Raw genomic sequence first — 21,028 nt, 5'->3', positions numbered from 1 at the left:
AAGGTATATAATATTAGCAGTTCAACAGTTCCAAACTAGGATCTTACATCTCATTCCATGTGTCCTCTTTCTTTTGTGTATTTTTGTCCTTGATGACTTTTTATTAGTCTTACAACAATTAATTTCCCAAAAATGTGCCATTATGTGATTTTAGTTGATGAATTTAACAGAATATGCATTACATCAGCCTCACATTTGTAGAAGCAGATACAATTTTTAAGGATTTTTTGGCACGTGGGCTTTATTAGACAGGGCAACGTGAAATGGGGTTGAGAGAAGGGAGGACATGCAGTAAAAAGCCAACGTTCGGACTCACCACACTGCTGCCAGGTGCACATGGAGTCTGGCATATGTGCTGCCGCCTTAACCACTCAACCACCGGGCAGCAGACAAGGCCATTTCAAGAGAGTGGCTTAGGATTGGCCACCCCACACAAAGAGTATATTGGGGTAAATGACCAATAAGTGTAATTTTACACATAATGTTGCACCAATTTATAGTAAAGAAGTTAAATAGACATACGTATTTCTCATTTAAATTATTTATTCACAAGAAAAGATCAAATGTAAGTGTTAAATTCTCTCTGGTTCCACTCTTGGCCTTCACAGTGAAAAAACCTTTGGACACGCCCCTGTATAGAACAAGTTTTGAATTCTACTTCACTGAATCTAACTATTAAAACATCTGAAAAACAACTTAAAAGAGTATATGTAACGCAAACTGTACAGCCGCCATCTACTGTCAGCCTCCACCTCTGCGCCACACACTTTCTACTGTCCGTTACACGCCACCTTAATGCTGCCTCGTGATATTCCAAGCAGGTATAATTCCCCATAACTCCAAAAGCTCCATAACATCCTTCAGTGATATGAAACGTTAGCTGTGCGCGTGATGGATCTGTTTTCATGCTAAGCTAATTCCTCCCTGTATTATTAAGCCATAGCTAATGCCATGGACGTGAAGCTAATGGCGCACTTTAGCAACTAGCCTCATTCCTCAAGACCGGCATGCTAACAAAAGCGTCCGGCCACAAAAATCATGCTAACGGTAATCCGGCTAAATTTACGAGCTCAAACGTCGCCATCTATGTATCGTCCCGAGTAAATAAAGCACTAAAAATGATTGAGGTGGACTTTAGCGCCGGAGATGTATTGTAGAAGGTTTCCCAAATGATGATGGGAATGAAGAGGTGAGTTCAAGGCTTAATATGCTACTCAATGGTACTTTGTCAAATCTATTAGTGTGAAGGGGGTGAGGCGGGGGTCTCAGTCAAGAACCCCCCCAACAAATTATGCCCCACCCTCGCCCGTAAGAGAGTCGCGGCAGGAGAGCTAATTATGCTAGCTTTGGCGTTTAAGCTGCAGCATTGGCAGAAAGCGCTGAGGAGGTAAATGTCAGAATGAGTGTGGGGAAGAAGACCCACGGGCGGAGGCAGTGTTAAGGGGTTTTAAATAATGAGGTACAGGCAAGAGGACTCCGACTTAGTTTGTGAATGCAGCGACTTGACGTTCAGTCGAGAGAACTTGGGCTCGGCTGACATACTTATACCGCAAATCTCGATAACAATGTATTTTTGAACATGTTTTGGAGCTCAAAGCAGTTTAAGACTGTGGGAATTTACAGAAGGACCCACTGCGTGAACACATTTAGCAAACAACAAGATGGGATGAAAAAATGACTAGGCTTGGACTCAAACTTTATTTTAATTATTCGCTCCCCCAGAGGCTATGGTGCATCCGGACCAGAACACTTTCTTTTCCTCTGCTGTTGGATTCATGAACACGTGCCACTTGCCACTTTAACAATACTATTCACGCACTGTTCACTTTCTGCACTATTTCCGACCATCTGTACATTTTTGAGTAAATATCTGTGAACATACTCAGACCAAGTTTATTTTCTACCTCATTTCGTTAGTACATTCTTAATGCATGCATGCCATATTTGATTCTATAGACATTGCTATTAATATTGTTATTTTATTCATCATCAAGTTCCTATGTTTGCCAAGTGTGTTCATTGGCAATGGCAATGCACCTTTTCTGATTCTGATTCAGACTCGGATGAATGATAATGGGAGAGCTGAGGGCCAGACTGAGGCTTAAGTGTCTCAGGCTCGGACGTGAACACAGCAGACTTGAGTGTGTCTTGGCCTCGTACAATGGTGATGAGCTAATGAGGTAATGAGGCCTATATATTTTTAATCCAGGATGCTCTTTTTCTTTCAAAAGAGTACATTTTGTATTTACTGTCTGCTACAAATTAAAGCATTTTATAGATTTCTTTGCATCCCCACAGATCTGACATATTATTCTGATGGTAGCGCCATGGAGACAGAGTAGTTTAATGCCAAACTGTGGAACATTCAAGGCAAAGCAATAATCTCCAACAGGTGGCGGACCCTCTAGCAGAAAGGTAGTTAACATTGTGCAACTTCAATTTGTAAAACTGTTTAACTGTGTGGGGAAGACAATTTGGTAATGAATAAAACTGAAGACACCTCGAGTATTATAGACTTCAAACACAGAAGGGAGCACTTCCTGGTTTACAACTGGATGACATCATGCATGGGACAAAGAATTTGGAGGAAACATGTCACAGTTAAATAACATCAAGTAGGTTCAACATTCCGACATAAACACTATAGTGAATTTTGCTAAATATATGTCCTTTAGTTGTGTCTGAAGGTGATCCGCCAGGGCACGAATATGAGAGATGGAGTGCTCCAGATAAACGCCCAATCCTCTGCTCTGATGATCCAGCCGCCACGACCTTGGAACTCTGCGCAAAGACAATGCAAGGTGGAGGCACGCTGGGAGACAGGAGGGGTGAGGAGAGGAGGGCGTGTGAGGTGGGCGATCAAGCGAGGGAGACAATAGACAGAGGAGAGAGAGCGGGGGGGGGGGCTTCATCTGGAATGCTAATGCACGCGCCGCCTTTGTGCCGACGCTAACTGCTCCACAGAGAAGCAATTACACCAGCTCCAGTCAGCGAGAGAGACACGCATGGGCAGCTCAGGTAATTAATACAGAGGCAGCGGAGAGAGGGAGTGAAGAGAGAGAGAGAGAGAGAGAGAGAGGGAGGATGAGGGGGTGAGAGAGTGGGGTACCTGTGTGTGTGTGTTGGAGAGACCTAACAAAGACATTGTGTTGACACGTGCTGAACTTGGTCAGAACCGTACTCACCGGGGGAATTCGTCTTAACGTTTTTGAAGGAGACCACAGAAGCAAAACCTGAGAGTTAAAAGAGAAAGAGTAGAATTACATACAGATACAGGTGCAGGAGTATAGCTTGGATTATTAGCCGTTTGTCTTAAATTATAATCAGGTTCTATAAGTTTGCACTCACCTGCACTCAACAGGATGCTTTGTTTGAGACCTGGACCTGCCTGGTTTATGACACCAGCACCTCATGTCCCATGCACCCAGATTGCAGTGCCTGGGTTATGGGTTCGATTCACAGACTGCCTTTCTGTGTGGAGTTTGCATGTTCTCCTCTCCTTGACATGTTTGGACGGCTTGTCTGCAGTCGTTTTCAGGAGAGTCGAACGGTGTTAATGTGTCTTGCCGGATGATTTACAGTCTTTGGCGCAGTGATAACCGTAGACCGTAGACCTACTAAACTGCTCATTCACCCTTGTGCACAAGTGGCGCATCTCAACAAAATGCCACCATCGGCTGGCATATTTTTCAATGCATTCAGTGCTGTGGGGATCCAGTGGAAAGTGAAGGGGAACAAAATGGTGCTTTACAGTGTGCACCCCTGAAAACAGAAGTGGTGCTGACCTGTGTCGCTGTCCCAACCTTGAAGATGCCACAGGGACAGGTTGTTGTTTGGGCATTTAACTTTCGGTGCTTCTTTATGGCTGCATTGCAGGGACACAGCCATACGAGCCTGCGTAATGCTCAGGTATTGGAACATATGGAAGCTGAGCCTCACAAAGTCCAGTAAACTCTGCTGAGGCCACTCACTCTGCTGGCTCTCTGATTTCCACTGTCTCCAGTTTTTACATATGACCAGTGGCCACGTGCTCTATCCTACTTCCCCTCCACCCAGTGTCCACCCCCAGCTCACCTTTTTCACAGGGCTACTTGCGCTGCCTTCTAAAAAAAAAAAAACACAATGACAGCAGAAAAATATCAGATTTATACAGAAAACTGGATTACGGCTGCTGAAGAAGGTGCCATTATAAACTTTATCACCTGAAGGTGAAGAGTGCTGCTTCATGCTATAACTGTTCTTTGTACATCGCTGGGACTTAATAGGGACTGAAAGGCACTGTTAAATACAAAAATAATTATCATTATCACCATTACATGTTTATTTCAAAGATGGGCCTTCCCAGGTTCAATGATGGTCCTGGAGGTCAGTTGTATTGATCCTAGACATATCGGGTTGAGGTCTACTGTATATTAACTTACAATTGTTAGGTGAGATTTATACGTTCTAGTTCTAACCACAACCCGCCCCCCCTCCGAGGCTATATGGGGTCAGAGGTAATGCACATTACATCACCGCTGCATGCCTCTGTACTGAAAACGTTATCACACAACACTAAACAAACTGACGTATTCTGGATATTTTTCACAGTTTATCAAATCAAACTCCTGCGTTTGCTCATGACATCACCTACTTCACCGCCGTCACCCAAAGGCATGCTGGGAGTTTTTTATGGCCGCGCCATTAGGGGACGTTTTGGCACGGCTGGATGGATGCGACGCTGACATTTGGGTCGTATTTTGGTGGTGCAACGGTCGGAGAGCGTGCCAGACGGAGAGAGGAGGAGATGTATGGGGATTTAATGATGCCATCACAACAGCACTTTAGAGCTGATCACGGCCGCCACGACCTTTGACCCCAGTGGTCTTGTGTTGCACAGTGAGAGAAAGAGGGACGTCATGTCATTGTGTATTATTATTGTGCAAGAACATAAGCATTGAGATTTGACCATTTTCATAATTCAACCAGAGAATGAAGTCATTATTCATTCACACAGTATTGTTGGTGGCTTGCAGTAGTCTAATGAGTCGAGCTGAAATAGATGTTAAAGGTGCACATGTCACTTTCCTCGTTGAGAATCCGCCACTAGCTTGAGGATATGATAGGACATTTGAGAACTGAAATAATCAGAATGAGCCTGGTGATGGTGTATAGACTTTAAACATAAGGGGGGCTTTTCTTGGATTATCACTTAATTACATAAGGTAGAAAAGAGCATTGAGCTCTGGGGATAGACAAACCCATTGCGCAGGATTAAAAATGCCTGCGTGAATGAGCCATTTAAAAAAAAAATTAAAAATCTCACCAGACGCGTATTTGCTCTTAAACCGCCGTATTCTCAGTGATAATAACTTTAGTAGAGGCACTGGCTCTGTTTTTGGTATCTGTGCGGGCTGAGCATGTTTGAAATTTGAAAGTACAGATTGACAGTCTGTCTGAACCTGGGCTCCTTCATACGAAACTGCCCCAGGAATGTGCTGTGCCGATGGTAAATACGACACAGACTTTATATGTATATTGACTGGGGAAAGCACATGAGCCTAATGTGATAGTTTGTGCTAATAAATATATAAATGCTAAGTTTAATTCCCACAAGGTCTGCATGTGCACAATAAACCAGCCTTAATACTGGCATAAAAGGTTCAAAACGGCACGGTTTGAAGCGTGCATATGGCAAATTACACGTGAATTGCTGAGATCGGCCTTCTGAAGAAAAAGTATAAAATTCAGGTTGAAATTGTATTTTTATATATATATATATAAAAAAAAATAAAAAAAAAGTTATGTTAGGGTGACAGCAGCTCATGTGTAGCAGACAGTGTATATCGTGCACATTTAAGAAACCAACTAAATTAATTGCAACATTGAGTTTCTTGTAATAATGCCATTGCAGTTGCACAAATAAATATTGCCTATAGTTACAATTTCTCCAGGTTTTGTTTAGCCTACTTATTTCAAACCTACCCAATACTCGAGTAGGGCCCACACTTTTCACTCTTGTCTGTATGCGACTGTCCCCCTGTCTACCTAATGTAACAGAAAATTAACAATTAAAAGCTTCACACGGCTGCGCTTCCTCCTCGTGCCGCGTTCACAAGCCGCTGGATACTCTAATTGCTTTGAAATACAACCGGGCCGCGCCACTGTTTTGCTGTTTTGGAGCTGCGACGCGCATGGACGCACACGGGAAATTGAGTTATAAATTACCGCGCCGAAATAGACACGTTATACGCGCCGGAATGTTCGATATCCAAATGTTAGCCGTTTCATTACCAAAAAAAAAGGAAAAAAAAGGACGGATGCACACGCGTAAATAAACACACGGAGAGTGGAAGAAAGGCTTTTGTGGAGGAGAAGAGTGGGCGATAAGGTCAACGTATGACGCGCAGAGGATGAGCTGGAGAAAGATCTGAGGAGAGAAAGCAGTGGAGCAGACAATTAAAGCACTGAAGCAAAAAAAGGACTAAAGTGAGATTAGGCCTACTTTAGTCCATGCCTAAACTAGGACAAACTGGATCAGGGTTAAGAGAAAGACGCAGTGGCGGGCCTCCCACTGAGTTTCATAGTACACCTTTAAGTCATAGTGAAATGTCTACTAAAGTAAAAGGTCAAACCTAGATCCTAACGAAGTCTACTTGTATACGACTTAAAACAGCAATATGATGCTACTGGGCATCAATGAGATACATTAAGCAAGTCTATGGTTTATAGTTTAAATATTGACGTCACAACATAAAGCATAAATACAATAAGCAGTCAAATGGTGGGAGTGACGAGGTCAAAGCGGATCAGAGAAGAGACTAAAAACAGTGTGGAATAACAGGACAGGGAGAGAAGATGGACCACTTCATTGTGGAGGTGTTGAGGGGAACAGCGCCATCCACAGGCCACACTGAGGCATGACAGGATTAGGGTTTGGAGAAAGCAACAGGCAAAGACTGCAGAGTTGGCAAGAACAGGCTAAAAATGATTTAAATATTGCTGTTCGATAGAATTACACATGTGTAACCAAATGTGCACTGAATAAGTTGCACATTTCAAATTGTGAATGTACAACCCATTTTATCCTAAATCAGGTAAAACATGAGTGGCTACTCCTGAAAATTGCATCAGAAAACATTGATATTACTTGAGGCTGAATTGAGTCTTAGCTTAAAACTTAGCATAAAAGTTGCACCAGCAATTTGAGGCTTGACATTAGAGCCTGAACAGAGTGAACAATGATTTATGTTAAAGTGACACTATAAAAATATGGTGCAAGTGTGTTTTCTTCAAAAAAGACAATTTATTGGACATCTAAAAGTTTTCAAATCACATTTTCTTTAAAAATCACATCCCTTGCAAACCTTAGAAGAATGGCCATGTACATCTTTTAAAACATTAAATATATTTTAGTACAAAGTAAATGAAATGCCAGTTATGTACATGAAACACATTAAAAGTCCAAACAAATAATAACTCAATAAAAGTTCTATTGAAAAAGATGCAATCCCCTGTGGTCCCGCCCCTCACACAGACAGTGGGCGTGTCCACATGATGTCTCCAGGAAGTGTCCGCTGTGAGAAGTGTCCTCGCTGGGACAGAGAATGGAGGATGAGGAGCAGCTGTGGACAGACACACATCATAATGTGCATCTTAACAGAGATGACTTGTTCTTATGTGTGCAGAAGCGGTCAATTCTTCCTTGTTCCTTAACTTTTACTACAGTTATTATGAGTGAGCGTCGCAGTATTGTCATCTAGATATTTTTGTAAAAAAAAAAAAAAAAAAAAAAAAGCAGATGATCAGAATTTAAGATTTGCAAAACGTGCCCTCTGTATCGGACTCATCCTTCAACAAGGGCAGGAGCAGTGTTTGGAAGCCTTCTCCAGATCTTAGGAGTCTGGTGTGAACCCACAGGTTCTGGATTAAACAAACCCAGACACAGGGAGAACATGCAAGCTCCAAACAGGCCCCATACATTTGGAGAAATCAAACCCAAGGGCTTCTCACCGAGTGCTCATCAGTTCTAAGATGTTCTGTGCGTCCACGTTACCTCTCATAGTCAGAGTCGGAGCTGCTTTTGTCCTCCTCTGGGGGCACACACTCGCTGCTGGACCCGTGGATGGCCTCAGCCACAGTGTAGCGGGTCCTGCCCTGAGCACAGCGCTCCATCCGCCTCAAACTCAGATCCGACTGCAGGAACAGGTGCATCCGGCTGTCCGACAAGAGCAGGGGGCACTGCACCACTCTGCCAACAGAGAGAGTCTCAAACACCTGGTCCAGAGTTTAGGGCTAAAGTAAATGTGTTCCAGACCCTAATGCGGACACACCACCTGGATCAGCTACTATGTTAAGTGAAGACTAGAAGTAGGGCACCGTTTTAGAAAGTGTGCGGCAGGTGGACAGGTAACTGCTTGCCACCGGCTACAGTTTGAGAATGACTATGGGGTGGGAACAGTAACTGGCAGTATAAAATGTCTTGGCAGAAAGAAATATAATTAATAAACCCTTTTTTAAATTGTATCCTTTGAAACATGGCTGTAAAGATTATGCAAAGACTTGTCAAGAACCCTTAAGAGACATTTCCTCCTCCCAATAGCAACATTGCACCATGATATGGATATGACACATCACTACTGTTTGTCGAGCAGAATGTGGAACTCACGTCTCTAAAAACATCTGCAGTCCCTTCATCCTGTGGGCCACTTGCTCCGGGCCACGCAGGTGGAAGAAGGGCATCCAGGGGGGCAGCTTAGGCAGCTCTCTGGGGGCACAAGAGCAGTCAGCTCCTGCTCAACTTCACACAGAATATACACTCATACATACACAGACGTACATGATGAGTGCGTTCTGCTCCAGGCTGTGTCGCAGCCACACAAACTCACTGTAGCGTCTCCTCACACTCGACCACTTCTTCCTGAAGCACATGCTGTTGGTCTGCGCACACATCCAGATATTAAACACACTGTATTTGGTTTTTGCAGTATTAGTACTAACAATACAGCTTTTGTAGTGCAGAACAAACCACTTGGCCTATAGCTAAAAGCCAAGTGATTACAAAAACGCACACATTTGCAATGCAAGAAATGAGTGTAGGTTATGGGCCTCCAGAGGAGACGCAGAGTCATGCCAAACCAAACCAAGCCATTCCATTGTGATTCACCTGTAAGCAAATCTCATAGTCGATGTACGTGTGCCACATGTCTTCTTTGTAGACGCGTGGATCTCGGACAGTGATGCTGACAAACTCCTGCAGCGGAAGCACAAGGTCAAGTTACATGACTGACAGGAGGAGACGTGAGGGCAGGAGGAGGAGGAGGAGGAGGAGGAGACGTGAGGGTAGGAGGAGGAGACGTGAGGGCAGGAGGAGGAGACGTGGGGGCAGGAGGAGGAGACGTGGGGGCAGGAGGAGGAGACGTGGGGGCAGGAGGAGGAGGAGGAGACGTGGGGGCAGGAGGAGACGTGGGGGCAGGAGGAGACGTGGGGGCAGGAGGAGACGTGGGGGCAGGAGGAGACGTGGGGGCAGGAGGAGACGTGGGGGCAGGAGGAGGAGACGTGGGGGCAGGAGGAGGAGGAGACGTGGGGGCAGGAGGAGGAGGAGACGTGGGGGCAGGAGGAGGAGGAGACGTGGGGGCAGGAGGAGGAGGAGACGTGGGGGCAGGAGGAGGAGGAGACGTGGGGGCAGGAGGAGGAGACGTGGGGGCAGGAGGAGGAGACGTGGGGGCAGGAGGAGGAGACGTGGGGGCAGGAGGAGGAGGAGACGTGGGGGCAGGAGGAGGAGGAGGAGACGTGGGGGCAGGAGGAGGAGGAGACGTGGGGGCAGGAGGAGGAGGAGACGTGGGGGCAAGAGGAGGAGGAGACGTGGGGGCAGGAGGAGGAGGAGACGTGAGGGCAGGAGGAGACGTGACGGCAGGAGGAGGAGGAGGCGTGGGGGCAGGAGGAGGAGGAGGAGGAGGAGGAGGAGACGTGGGGGCAGGAGGAGGAGGAGGAGGAGGAGACGTGGGGGCAGGAGGAGGAGGAGGAGGAGGAGACGTGGGGGCAGGAGGAGGAGGAGGAGGAGGAGACGTGGGGGCAGGAGGAGGAGGAGGAGGAGGAGACGTGGGGGCAGGAGGAGGAGGAGGAGACGTGGGGGCAGGAGGAGGAGGAGGAGACGTGGGGGCAGGAGGAGGAGGAGGAGACGTGGGGGCAGGAGGAGGAGACGTGGGGGCAGGAGGAGGAGGAGACGTGGGGGCAGGAGGAGGAGGAGACGTGGGGGCAGGAGGAGGAGGAGACGTGGGGGCAGGAGGAGGAGGAGACGTGGGGGCAGGAGGAGGAGACGTGGGGGCAGGAGGAGGAGACGTGAGGGCAGGAGACGTGAGGGCAGGAGGAGGAGGAGACGTGGGGGCAGGAGGAGGAGGAGACGTGAGGGCAGGAGGAGGAGGAGACGTGAGGGCAGGAGGAGGAGGAGACGTGAGGGCAGGAGGAGGAGGAGACGTGGGGGCAGGAGGAGGAGGAGACGTGAGGGCAGGAGGAGGAGACGTGAGGGCAGGAGGAGGAGGAGACGTGGGGGCAGGAGGAGGAGGAGACGTGAGGGCAGGAGGAGGAGACGTGAGGGCAGGAGGAGGAGACGTGAGGACAGGAGGAGACGTGAGGGCAGGAGGAGGAGGAGACGTGGGGGCAGGAGGAGGAGGAGACGTGGGGGCAGGAGGAGGAGACGTGAGGGCAGGAGGAGGAGACGTGAGGACAGGAGGAGACGTGAGGGCAGGAGGAGGAGGAGACGTGGGGGCAGGAGGAGGAGGAGACGTGGGGGCAGGAGGAGGAGGAGACGTGGGGGCAGGAGGAGGAGGAGACGTGGGGGCAGGAGGAGGAGGAGACGTGGGGGCGGGAGGAGGAGGAGACGTGGGGGCAGGAGGAGGAGGAGACGTGGGGGCAGGAGGAGGAGGAGACGTGGGGGCAGGAGGAGGAGGAGACGTGGGGGCAGGAGGAGGAGGAGACGTGGGGGCGGGAGGAGGAGGAGACGTGGGGGCAGGAGGAGGAGGAGACGTGGGGGCGGGAGGAGGAGGAGACGTGGGGGCAGGAGGAGGAGGAGACGTGGGGGCGGGAGGAGGAGGAGACGTGGGGGCAGGAGGAGGAGGAGACGTGGGGGCAGGAGGAGGAGACGTGGGGGCAGGAGGAGGAGGAGGGCTTACGGTTTTGGACAGATTCTCCAGCATGCGCTCCATGCTGAGGACACAACCTGCTGAACAGACATTTATTGAACATGCACTTTGTTTATACATTTCAAATAGAGTCCACTATTTATTGTAAATGATTTATAAATAATCTGTGTAATGCCTCATTGGTCCAGGAGTGTTCCATTCTACAAAACTATTCACTTTTAGTCATTAGGACACTTTTAAAGACATGTGTTCAGTTGTAGTCTACAGTGTTATTTAGAAGCAAACAGGAATTCCAGGCTAATGAACTTTGAAATGAGATTCAGCTCAGTTAAAGCAGAGCCAAACCTGCAGATATGGCATAAGTATTGGGAGCACCAACAGTGGCTTTACTGCGTCTGTGATGAAACGTGTTAGAAGTGGAGCCGTCACTAAAGCCTATTGTTCAGAAGCATCCAAGAGCCATGAGGGCATTTGAATTCGACAAGTCACAAACAAAACTATGTCTTTAGAGAGTCCCACCACCAAACTGAACTACCCCAGCCAACCTCTCCCTGGGGCACTCCTGGGGCACTCCTGGGGCACTCCTGGGGCACTCCTGGGGCACTCCTGGGGCACTCCTGGGGCACTCCTGGGGCCTCAGAGCTCAGGCCCCAGATGCTGCTGATCATGAAGCTCAGGATTCAGACCACAGATCACAGCTACACAAGCGCTTCGGGCTCCTCTGCATGTGATGTCTTCTGTTTCCACATTAATATTCTGGCAGTTTTTTGACCCACTATAGCCACTATAGCCACTATAGCTCCCCAAACTGGCACCACATCTATGGGTATGTCACTCAAACATCCTGGTGCTTTTGGCAGTTTTATTCATTTTCTGTTGCATAAACAGAAGGACATTAGCCTTGAACATAATCCAGAGAGAGAATGTAATCCCTCAATTTGACTAAAGAAATCACAACCCAAACAATGACTATTTGTAGATACTTCTACTTCCAGTATCAGAAAAGTAAATATACATTTTTTCGTACCTTGATTTGTCATGTTTTGACTGCTTGGTCTGATGGAGGAACTAAAAGTATGTAGAGTTAAAGAAGCCCAAATGAGCCTGTTTGGATTGATGACCCACAGTAGGTCCTCCACGAGCACACTTCAGAGTAAAGGAGGTGTCAAAGGTCGTAAAGAGGCGCAAAGGTGCGCTCACCGTGCAGGCTGCAGCTCTGGACTCCGCGGCTCACAGATGCTCTGACCCGGGTTCAGTTCCGTCTGCAGGACTCTTGTGGAGCAGGACACACACGCAGCAGCAGCTCCGCGCTCTGACGCATGGTCACGCCTCTTCTGCCCCGCGGCAAGTCACGCTTGGTCAGCGTGCTGTGCGTCAAAGTGCGTGCTGTGCGTCAAAGTGCGTGCTGTGCGTCAAAGTGCGTGCAGATTCAACCGTAAACTGTATTAGGACATGAATATAAAAAGAGTTTAATAACGCGCTGCAGGTTCCATCAGATCTTCAGACGCTGGTCACGTGGTGCACGCGCGCACCTGCGCCTCATCAGCGTCATTAGTTCATTTCTCTCGCCTGAGCGCGCTCACTTCCGGTGACGTAAGCAGATTCTGAAGGCCATTGTTTAATAAACCTTTTCCACTTAATGGTATATTTATTGCTGGTTCGTAGCCCGCAAATAAACCCTTCATACATGACCTGGAAACGGAGAAGCATCTACCTCAGGAAATGGTTTAACCTGTCCAAGATCTAAGTTGGCCACTGAAGATTTCAAACAATAACATTCATCCTGTTGTTTATTTTAGTCATAGTTTCCTAATTTAATCCAGGTTAAGTCTAAACTCAAACGACCTCGTTCATTTTGGTTTTATTTATCTGAGGCTTTGTACAGGTTTATGTTTGGTCCCGGTGCAAATCTGGTTGGTTTATTCTGGTAACGAGATGTGGTTTAGTCCATTACATTTCTACAGCCCTGCTTTGTGTGGTTTCCTAACACTGGTTAAGCTTTAGCGTCGACCGAGACACATTTTTCCTTCAACATTTCTGCTGTAGCAAAATATAATTTGCCTAAACCAAACTACACTTAAAGGAAAGGGGGTCATGACCTCTGACATCTATGACCTGCATTGAATCAACTTTGATACAAAAAATGGAAATGGGAAATATTTCTCAAAAATCACTAAAAATATATTTGTAACTATGTACATGTAGCTAACTTTTTTAATAAAATTACACCGCAGTAGTTTTCAGATGCCATACTTTTACTTCTAGTTGAGGAATATACAGTAGGAAACATACCTGTACTCAAGTAAAAGCTGGGCTGGCAGAGAGCAGAATATACAAATCTCTTACAAAGTTGTCTAAAGATACATCTGTTATAACTGAAGACAAGATGAACATTCCTTACCTTTACTTATTATAAATTGTGCTTGAAATTGGACCATTATTCACTTCAACATAAGATATTCCTAGTTCAACCTGAATCTTGGTGTTTTTTTCTGTTATTTTGATTTTCAGTCAACACATTATGTAAATCACTTTAACCAAACACTGTATCAAATAAGAGTGGACATTCTAGTCTTTCTACAAGCTTGAGATGTTTGTGGGAACCTTGCTGTTAATCTGGTTTCCTGAAGAGAAAATCCTCCAATTTTGCTTCAGCAGCATTATTTACTCTTAAGAACTCAGTCCAAAATCTCACAAGAGCACAGTATTTATTGGATGTGACCTTATTTAGCCAGCTAGAACAGCCATGGTCTATTATGTGTTCACACTTTTTAGTTGGAGCATTCGGCCAATCACTTAAGTATGAACTGTCAGAACAGTCACGCCTTCAAGTGTATGCATTAAGATCAAATCCTAATCCATGTTCTGTGGCATGATCTGAACCTCTTGTCCATATTGTCCACGACTAAGAAACTAGCCACCAGTGAGTGACAGCCAGCTTGGTCTGGTTACTTAATGTAGGAGTTCAAACGTGGTGTATGGAACACGTGTCATGTGTGTGTCACTGCTACACAAGCTTCCAAAGCTTCAACAAGGACACATCAATTTTCATGCACAACTGAATTGGAAATGCATTCATTTACAAACTATAGAATTAAACATGAAGGTTTTTTTTTCTTTCTAAAGTTTATTAAACAAAGTGGATCACATAAAAGCTTTTATTAATCTTCAACAAATATAAACAGTTTACAAAAGTTCCCTTTAGTCAGGACCAACCTTGAAATAAATGTGGCAAAAGATGAACAGACAGAGCAGATGAAGCAGAGTATTTACAGAGGCAGCAGCAGCCCACCCGGACCCACCCCGACACATGACCCTCCCCTACAGCGGCTCCTGCACGACACTCGCTTGACAAAACAAAAAGTCCCCTGCCGGTCCCAGTCTGACAAAACTAAGACTGCTAAAAAGGAGGAGTGTGCTAAAACAGAAGTCCTTACTGCGCCTCGTCCTCTGGGCACGAGTGCCACGTCAGGCGCTCCTCATAGAAGGAGATGACCACCTGGGGGCAGCGCTTGTTGGCCTCTTTGGCAGGAACCAGGTCTGCCTCATCCGAGTCCTTCCTGTAGAGATAACACATATGTACTATTACAAACCCAAGGAACATATACAGGGTTCAGAATAAGCGGCATCGCAAAATGCGACGCAATTTCTCTCAAATGCGATGCGTTTGTCAGAAAAAAGTGTTTTTGTATCGCAGCTTTTGCGATACAAAAATGTATGTTCAATTGTATAACCAAAGCGCTCATAGTAGAAAAAGCTTCAGTTGTAAAAAGCGCTCATATTTACACTGTCAAGTGACTACAACCTCGTTTTTAGAAATCCGATGCGTATTTTGGGCGCAGCGAATTACACTGATCTGAATGTGCAGAGCCTACAGTGCTTAGGGACCGTCATCAAATGTGCAGCCGAAGCAGAGACGAGAGTACTTAGGGACCGTCATCAAATAGCAAAACGAAAAATGGAAATGTTTTATAGCTGGAATGGAACGTCAAATAGAGCGGTACAATTTGAAAAACACAATAAATACACCATGATGGAAACACCACAGCAACTTTTATTTTTCCATCAGAAGCTTAATAAATATTTTGTGAGTGTAAAGACAATTAATATGTAAATGAGACTCCTGCAAATAGTCATCTGATTGATGATATGGAAGAAAGTTGTAAATAAGGCCATCTGACTTGGTGTTAATTTGTTAAACAACTAATTTTATTTTGTTTTTTTAAATGTTTAAAAAGTGTTTAAAAGTTCATTTGTTAGGTTTTTTTTTTAATAGAATGTTTACAAATACATTTGAAATAAATCTTGTTACATCAATGGAAAATATTGATTGTTAGTCACTTTTGTGTTTTGCTATGCAATTATCAAATTGCTATACAAACCTATATATGACCAATGCAGAGAAAACTTAAAGAATCTACACAAGCTTTAAATTATAAGTAGCCCGTATTCAGTCCCACCTTCAGCCACCTGCTCTTGTCCTAGGTCTACTCAAGTCAGGTAAACACTGGGTTTTAGTGCTTTTGTCCCATTTTTTGGAATGCAACCTTGTTATATTTTGACTTCTCTGAAAGTGAAGTCCTATGTTGATTCCTGTTGTTGAATTGTGCCATTGAGTCGTTAGTGGATCTTAGATATAAAACATAAAATTGTGGTTGTAGAAAAAGATTCGGTTGTTGTAGTCTGGACTCAACTGTTTTTTTAGGAAAAACGAGTCCAGATGACAACAGAATCTTTTTCTACAATGGAACACCCCCGGACAAATGAGGGACCATAGCCCTGCTTTGTGTGGGTACAGTGCATAAATGGGTGACTCGATACACACCTAGTGAGCATGTGTGAACATTGAACGTACCACTTCATGAGGAACATGAGCTCGCCGCTGCTGTCTGTGGCCCCGATGATGCGTTCAGGGTCCAGGTTCCTGGCAAAACCCCGAGGTTTCTCATTCTGAAACACGGACAGGCGGGCACAGTAAGACACGGGTTTGGGGCAGGCGCAGCGAGAAACGGGGTTGGGGCGGGCGCAGCGAGACACGGGTTTGGGGCGGGCGCAGCGAGACACGGGTTTGGGGCGGGCGCAGCGAGACACGGGTTTGGGGCGGGCGCAGCGAGACACTGGGTTGGGGCGGGCGCAGCGAGACACGGGGTTGGGGCGGGCGCAGCGAGACACAGGGTTGGGGCGGGCGCAGCGAGACACGGGGTTGGGGCGGGCGCAGCGAGACACGGGGTTGGGGCGGGCGCAGCGAGACACGGGGTTGGGGCGGGCGCAGCGAGACACGGGGTTGGGGCGGGCGCAGCGAGACACGGAGTTGGGGCGGGCGCAGCGAGACACGGGGTTGGGGCGGGCGCAGCGAGACACGGGGTTGGGGCGGGCACAGCGAGACACGGGGTTGGGGCGGGCACAGCGAAACACGGGGTTGGGGCGGGCACAGCGAGACACGGGGTTGGGGCGGGCACAGCGAGACACGGGGTTGGGGCGGGCACAGCGAGACACGGGGTTGGGGCGGGCACAGCGAGACACGGGGTTGGGGCGGGCACAGCGAGACACGGGGTTGGGGCGGGCACAGCGAGACACGGGGTTGGGGCGGGTACAGTCAGTGGGATTACATGCAAACGAAAAAATAGAATAGTTGCTTTAATCTGATACAAATCAGACGTCTTCGTGTGCATGTAAACACCTCACTCCGATAGAAATCGGTGTTAAAAATCTCTGAGACACCCAGATTATGCGGTTGCGTAATTGCACTGAAACTAGACATGGCTTGTGCGCATGCTCCACGGCCCACGCTGACGTATGACCCCGGAACAAAACCATACAAGGAAGCCGGTCACTTACAAGGAAGAACACAGCCGCATTCACTCACCAGGGTTAGTGTGCACTTTATCTGCAACTCGGACATTACATAAAAAATGAACAAAACTATCCACCTGGCTGTTGTTCGAAAATGCGCATGATAGTTGTTTATATGCGATGCAAAAGGTCAACCGGAATAGGGGGCTGCATTAGTTCACTGAAACGACGCATATCGCCACCTAGTGTTAGGAGGACGACACGTTCTTGTCAGAAATTCGACTTTCTCATCTGCATGTATATTTGGACAAGGACAGAGCTGGTTCAAGACCTCAAAACTGAATGTTATAAAAAAAATAAATAATAATAATTTCCGTTTGCTTATAAACGCACTGAGTGAGACACGGGGTTGGGGGTGTCATAACTCAGGTAGAATGTGGTTGCAGTAATTGTCATGCAGCCAGTAGTGGCAGTTTCGCTATGCATCTCTATGTACACTTTCCACATTTTGCCAATATCAAAGTCTGACATCCAATTTCAAGCTCAAAGTTCCAACTAAGTAAATGCATAAGTATCATTATTGTGTTGTTTGCACGTTTCATTCATTGATCTGGGCAGGTCTCAGCCCTCGTTTTCCTCACCGTCTTTTTGGGCTCTGGCTCCGCCTCCTCTGTGGACGCCTTCCTCTTCACTGCCACAGGCTTCTCTTTGATGTTCTTCTGTGCCTCCAGGTAAGCAGAGATGAGCTCCGGACAGTCCAGGTTCTCCTCAGGCTCCCATGTGTTGTCAGCGCTGAGGACACCACATACAATTAATTTGGTCAAAATGCATTAAAATCAATGTAATAACTTATTAAGGACTAGTCAAGACACTATATTCACTACTAAGTTATACTATTTTTTTTTTTTTTTTACAAAGTTACATAAAAGACCATTTATAAGGTCAAATGCAATTTCAAGCAAGTGATATTGGAATTCAGTCAATAGGAGTGACAAAACATCTATAACATCTCTATCATGGTGTCAGGGCTTGTGACAACCTTGTAACATTGCAATGATCCCTTTAAAAAAAAAAAAAAAAAAACTGTAAAATGTGACATTTAACACAATACTGAAGATAAAGGATTGTAGCATTTACATAGTTCCCTTTCGCCACACAACTGATAACCTGCAGCGGCCCATACCAGGCAGCTCCAGCTCAGCAGGGGGCTGCAGCACAGCAGTCCAACCAACTCACTCTGTAAATCCCTTCCACTTCAGGTAAAACTCCACTTTGCCGTTGACGAGGCGCTGGTCCAGGATCTTCTCCACCACAAACTCCTCGGGCTCCTCTGACGGGCCAGAATCCTTCTTGGACTTTGTGTTCTGCTTTTTACCCATGGCGTTGGCTGCAAATACAGACATGTGTTATTAATTATGGAGGAGGCAAGACCATACAAAAAAAAACATGTGTTAATTGCATTTGAGGTTCCAAGAAATTTCCCTTGTGGATCAATGTTTGTTAAAGGGAGGGTATGTAGAATTTCATTTATATGACCTGTGTGTGTGCCACAGATTAAAAAACATTACAGATAACTGTAATGTTGATTTATTCTCGAGTTTGTTCGTCCCCCAAAAAATTATGTTTGGTTCTCACGCCAATTGTACAATATCAGAGCAGAAAGAGCTCTTAAAACTGTTGAAAAAAAAACAATCCTCAGAATGTAAACACCCAGCACCAGCAGCCAATCATGGCTCAGTGCTAGTGCAGCCTCTGCAGCTCAGTGAGCCTGGGACTCTGCAGAATGAGCTGAAAAAAGAGGTAGACAGTGCCCTGTCGTATATATGCAAGTGAACGCACTGGTATAACCGAGGCGCAGTTGTGATTGTAGTTCCTTTATTAAAACAGTACATACCCTTCCCCTTTAAACCCTGCATTTTCAAAGGATGTCGCCGGCTTGTTCTTACCGGCAGCTGTGGAGCAAAGAACAATTCAATGGGTTTTCAAAATTAGGAGACTCTGGGGTCTCGTGCCAATTCAATTACTTTTAAATCAATTTAGAATCTGTGGGAGAAAATGTTAGTATACAAAAGTAGGTTAATAAGTGAATTTGGTAATAATGTATAGAAATGTAGATTCCAAGGCCACACAAATACACTAGGCCCATCTTTAAATGGCACTACATCCCGTTCTGTTTGAACTCCTGCTGGGGCCTTTATATTCTGTTTACATTATGGACCATTCATTCGCACTCACTAACTCAACCCACTTCTTTTTTTGCTACGGAACATTTTGAGAAGCACGAATCCACAAAAAGAACGCGATGTTGATGTCGTTAATGGGAAAAGTGTGCTTTTCTCATCACATTTCCCCAGTAGCAGCAGCAGCACACGACGCGGGAAGGATCAGTTGACGTCGATGCTAAAAGGAGGACAATAGCGCGCACACACGGGCCCCTACTGCAAGGCCAAATAACTTTATTTACACACATTTGCACTGTTAAACGCGACCCAGGTGACGTTAAACGCATGCGCATGGGTGATAGTTTATTCTTTATCTATAATATTACCGAAAACGTGGGGAATAAAATGCACGATGTGCTGCACAAAGCTACTGTTAGCTAAGCTAACCAAGGGTGGGCGCTACGGCAAGAACTCAAGACAGCGATCGCAGCTTTTACCCGGTGAACAGACTACGTCATGTGTATTTTTATGTTTTCCGTAAATGAACGTTGATATATTAGATAAATTATGTGAAATGCAGTGAAAGCTCCTTACCACGCGGTCTGTTTGTCTTCTGTCTGTGGGCTGCAGCACGGGCGCCAAAAGCTAATGGACGCGATACTGTTACGGGAGCCGTGAAGGACCAAGGCGGACACGTGACCTCACTCTGGTCCCGCCCACCAAAAACGTGTCATTTGATTATTTGGCTTTAAATTATCTTTACGATATACTTTTATGAGACTAAAATAAAGTAAACTAGGACTGGAATGTTAAATTCAGGAATGGAAGTGAATTGGAGGCAAAATGAAGATGTAGACCATAACAGAGTTTTTTTTAAATTCAGATTCTTTGTTATTTATTATTGTAAATGTTAAATAATACATACACATGTATGTCATGAATTTGAGGAGACCCCAGGAAGAATATCAACTGCTAATGGGGAGCTAATGGGGATCTTAATAAACTAAACTAAACAACTAAACATATTTTACAGAGACACATTACAGTACAGTAGCAGTAATCCTTCTCAAAAACATGAGTTTTTTAGGTGACACACACACACACACACACACACACACACAGAGACAGACAGACAGACAGACAGACTGTAAATGAGAATGTTTATTTTTGCCACTATTATTATTATTATTTTTGTCTTATGTTATTTTATTTTTTCTTTCTATTCCTTATTGAGAATATCTCTTTTAAGAGTTTTGTTTATAAGAGTTTTTCTATTAAGAGTGTTTTTGTAAAGCTTCCTATAAGTTATCTGTTCTCCTACTTCTGTATCTACTTGCGTTGGAACATCAAAATTTCCCCATTGTGTGGACAAATAAAGGACAAATAAAGGTTATCTTATCTTATCTTATATATATATATATATATATATATATATATATATATATATATATATATATATATATATATATATATATATATATATATATATATATATATATATATATAATTATAAAATAAGGACTACATTTTGAGGTAAGGTTGACAATATCAATGCACTTACGACGTTTTTCTTTTCCAACGGTCAAGACGAGAGGCGAGATGAAAGATAATGTACTCAAGTCCGGAACAAACAGCTCTGACCATAAACAGAATCCTCAGTTTAACAGAAAGACTGTTCTTACTTTGGCTCAGAGTGCAGATGCTGCAGATGCTGCAGATGCTGCAGATGATGCAGATGATGCTGCAGATGCTGCAGATGCTGCAGATGATGCAGATGATGCTGCAGATGCTGCAGATGATGCAGATGATGCTGCAGATGCTGCAGATGCTGCAGATGCTGCAGATGATGCAGATGCTGCAGATGATGCAGATGATGCTGCAGATGCTGCAGATGCTGCAGATGCTGCAGATGATGCAGATGATGCAGATGATGCAGATGATGCTGCAGATGAT

General features: G+C 45.5%; 2 protein-coding genes across 3 annotated transcripts; both read right to left on the bottom strand.

Moving 5' to 3' along the window:
* Nucleotides 1–7,363: 7,363 nt before the first annotated feature.
* LOC140361432 (sorting nexin-10B-like) lies at nt 7,364–12,507 on the bottom strand. Its single transcript, XM_072447142.1, has 7 exons — nt 12,321–12,507; nt 11,151–11,197; nt 9,146–9,232; nt 8,819–8,919; nt 8,648–8,746; nt 8,036–8,230; nt 7,364–7,604 (listed from the first exon to the last, which is right to left on the bottom strand). The coding sequence occupies exons 2-7, from the start codon at nt 11,181–11,183 to the stop codon at nt 7,472–7,474; spliced, it is 648 nt and encodes a 215-aa protein (XP_072303243.1). The 5' UTR covers nt 11,184–11,197; nt 12,321–12,507; the 3' UTR covers nt 7,364–7,471.
* A 1,753-nt stretch (nt 12,508–14,260) lies between these two features.
* Nucleotides 14,261–19,792, bottom strand: cbx3a (chromobox homolog 3a (HP1 gamma homolog, Drosophila)). Of its 2 annotated transcripts, XM_072447781.1 has the most exons (6): nt 19,670–19,781; nt 18,808–18,865; nt 18,150–18,300; nt 17,555–17,705; nt 15,976–16,070; nt 14,261–14,680 (listed from the first exon to the last, which is right to left on the bottom strand). In XM_072447781.1, exons 2-6 carry the CDS (start codon nt 18,827–18,829, stop codon nt 14,554–14,556), a joined length of 546 nt encoding a protein of 181 aa, XP_072303882.1. In that variant the 5' UTR covers nt 18,830–18,865; nt 19,670–19,781; the 3' UTR covers nt 14,261–14,553. The 2 variants fall into 2 exon arrangements, with proteins under 2 accessions (XP_072303882.1, XP_072303883.1); XM_072447782.1 differs by lacking the exon at nt 18,808–18,865 and having other exon boundaries at nt 19,670–19,792.
* Between the last annotated feature and the right edge of the window lie 1,236 nt (nt 19,793–21,028).

This window comes from Eucyclogobius newberryi, unplaced genomic scaffold (genome assembly GCF_026437365.1).
Source record: "Eucyclogobius newberryi isolate DKJ021-1_F unplaced genomic scaffold, fEucNew1.0.hap1 SCAF_16, whole genome shotgun sequence".
Lineage (NCBI taxonomy): Eukaryota > Metazoa > Chordata > Actinopteri > Gobiiformes > Gobiidae > Eucyclogobius > Eucyclogobius newberryi.
This window is presented reverse-complemented; position numbering and strand designations above follow the sequence as displayed.

What these genes read in the sequence shown, in the direction of transcription:
- LOC140361432 (XM_072447142.1), bottom strand. Translation starts at nt 11,183, where the DNA reads ATGGAGCGCATGCTGGAGAATCTGTCCAAAACC. An exon ending in TGGAGAATCTGTCCAAAACC is followed by an intron (nt 9,233 to 11,150) that starts GTAAGCCCTCCT and finishes CTTCCGCTGCAG; the next exon opens with GAGTTTGTCAGCATCACTGT. An exon ending in GAGCAGAACGCACTCATCAT is followed by an intron (nt 8,747 to 8,818) that starts GTACGTCTGTGT and finishes TTGTGCCCCCAG; the next exon opens with AGAGCTGCCTAAGCTGCCCC.
- cbx3a (XM_072447781.1), bottom strand. Translation starts at nt 18,829, where the DNA reads ATGCAGGGTTTAAAGGGGAAGG. An exon ending in AAGTGGAAGGGATTTACAGA is followed by an intron (nt 17,706 to 18,149) that starts GTGAGTTGGTTG and finishes TGGTGTCCTCAG; the next exon opens with CGCTGACAACACATGGGAGC. An exon ending in CTCATGTTCCTCATGAAGTG is followed by an intron (nt 14,681 to 15,975) that starts GTACGTTCAATG and finishes TTATCTCTACAG; the next exon opens with GAAGGACTCGGATGAGGCAG.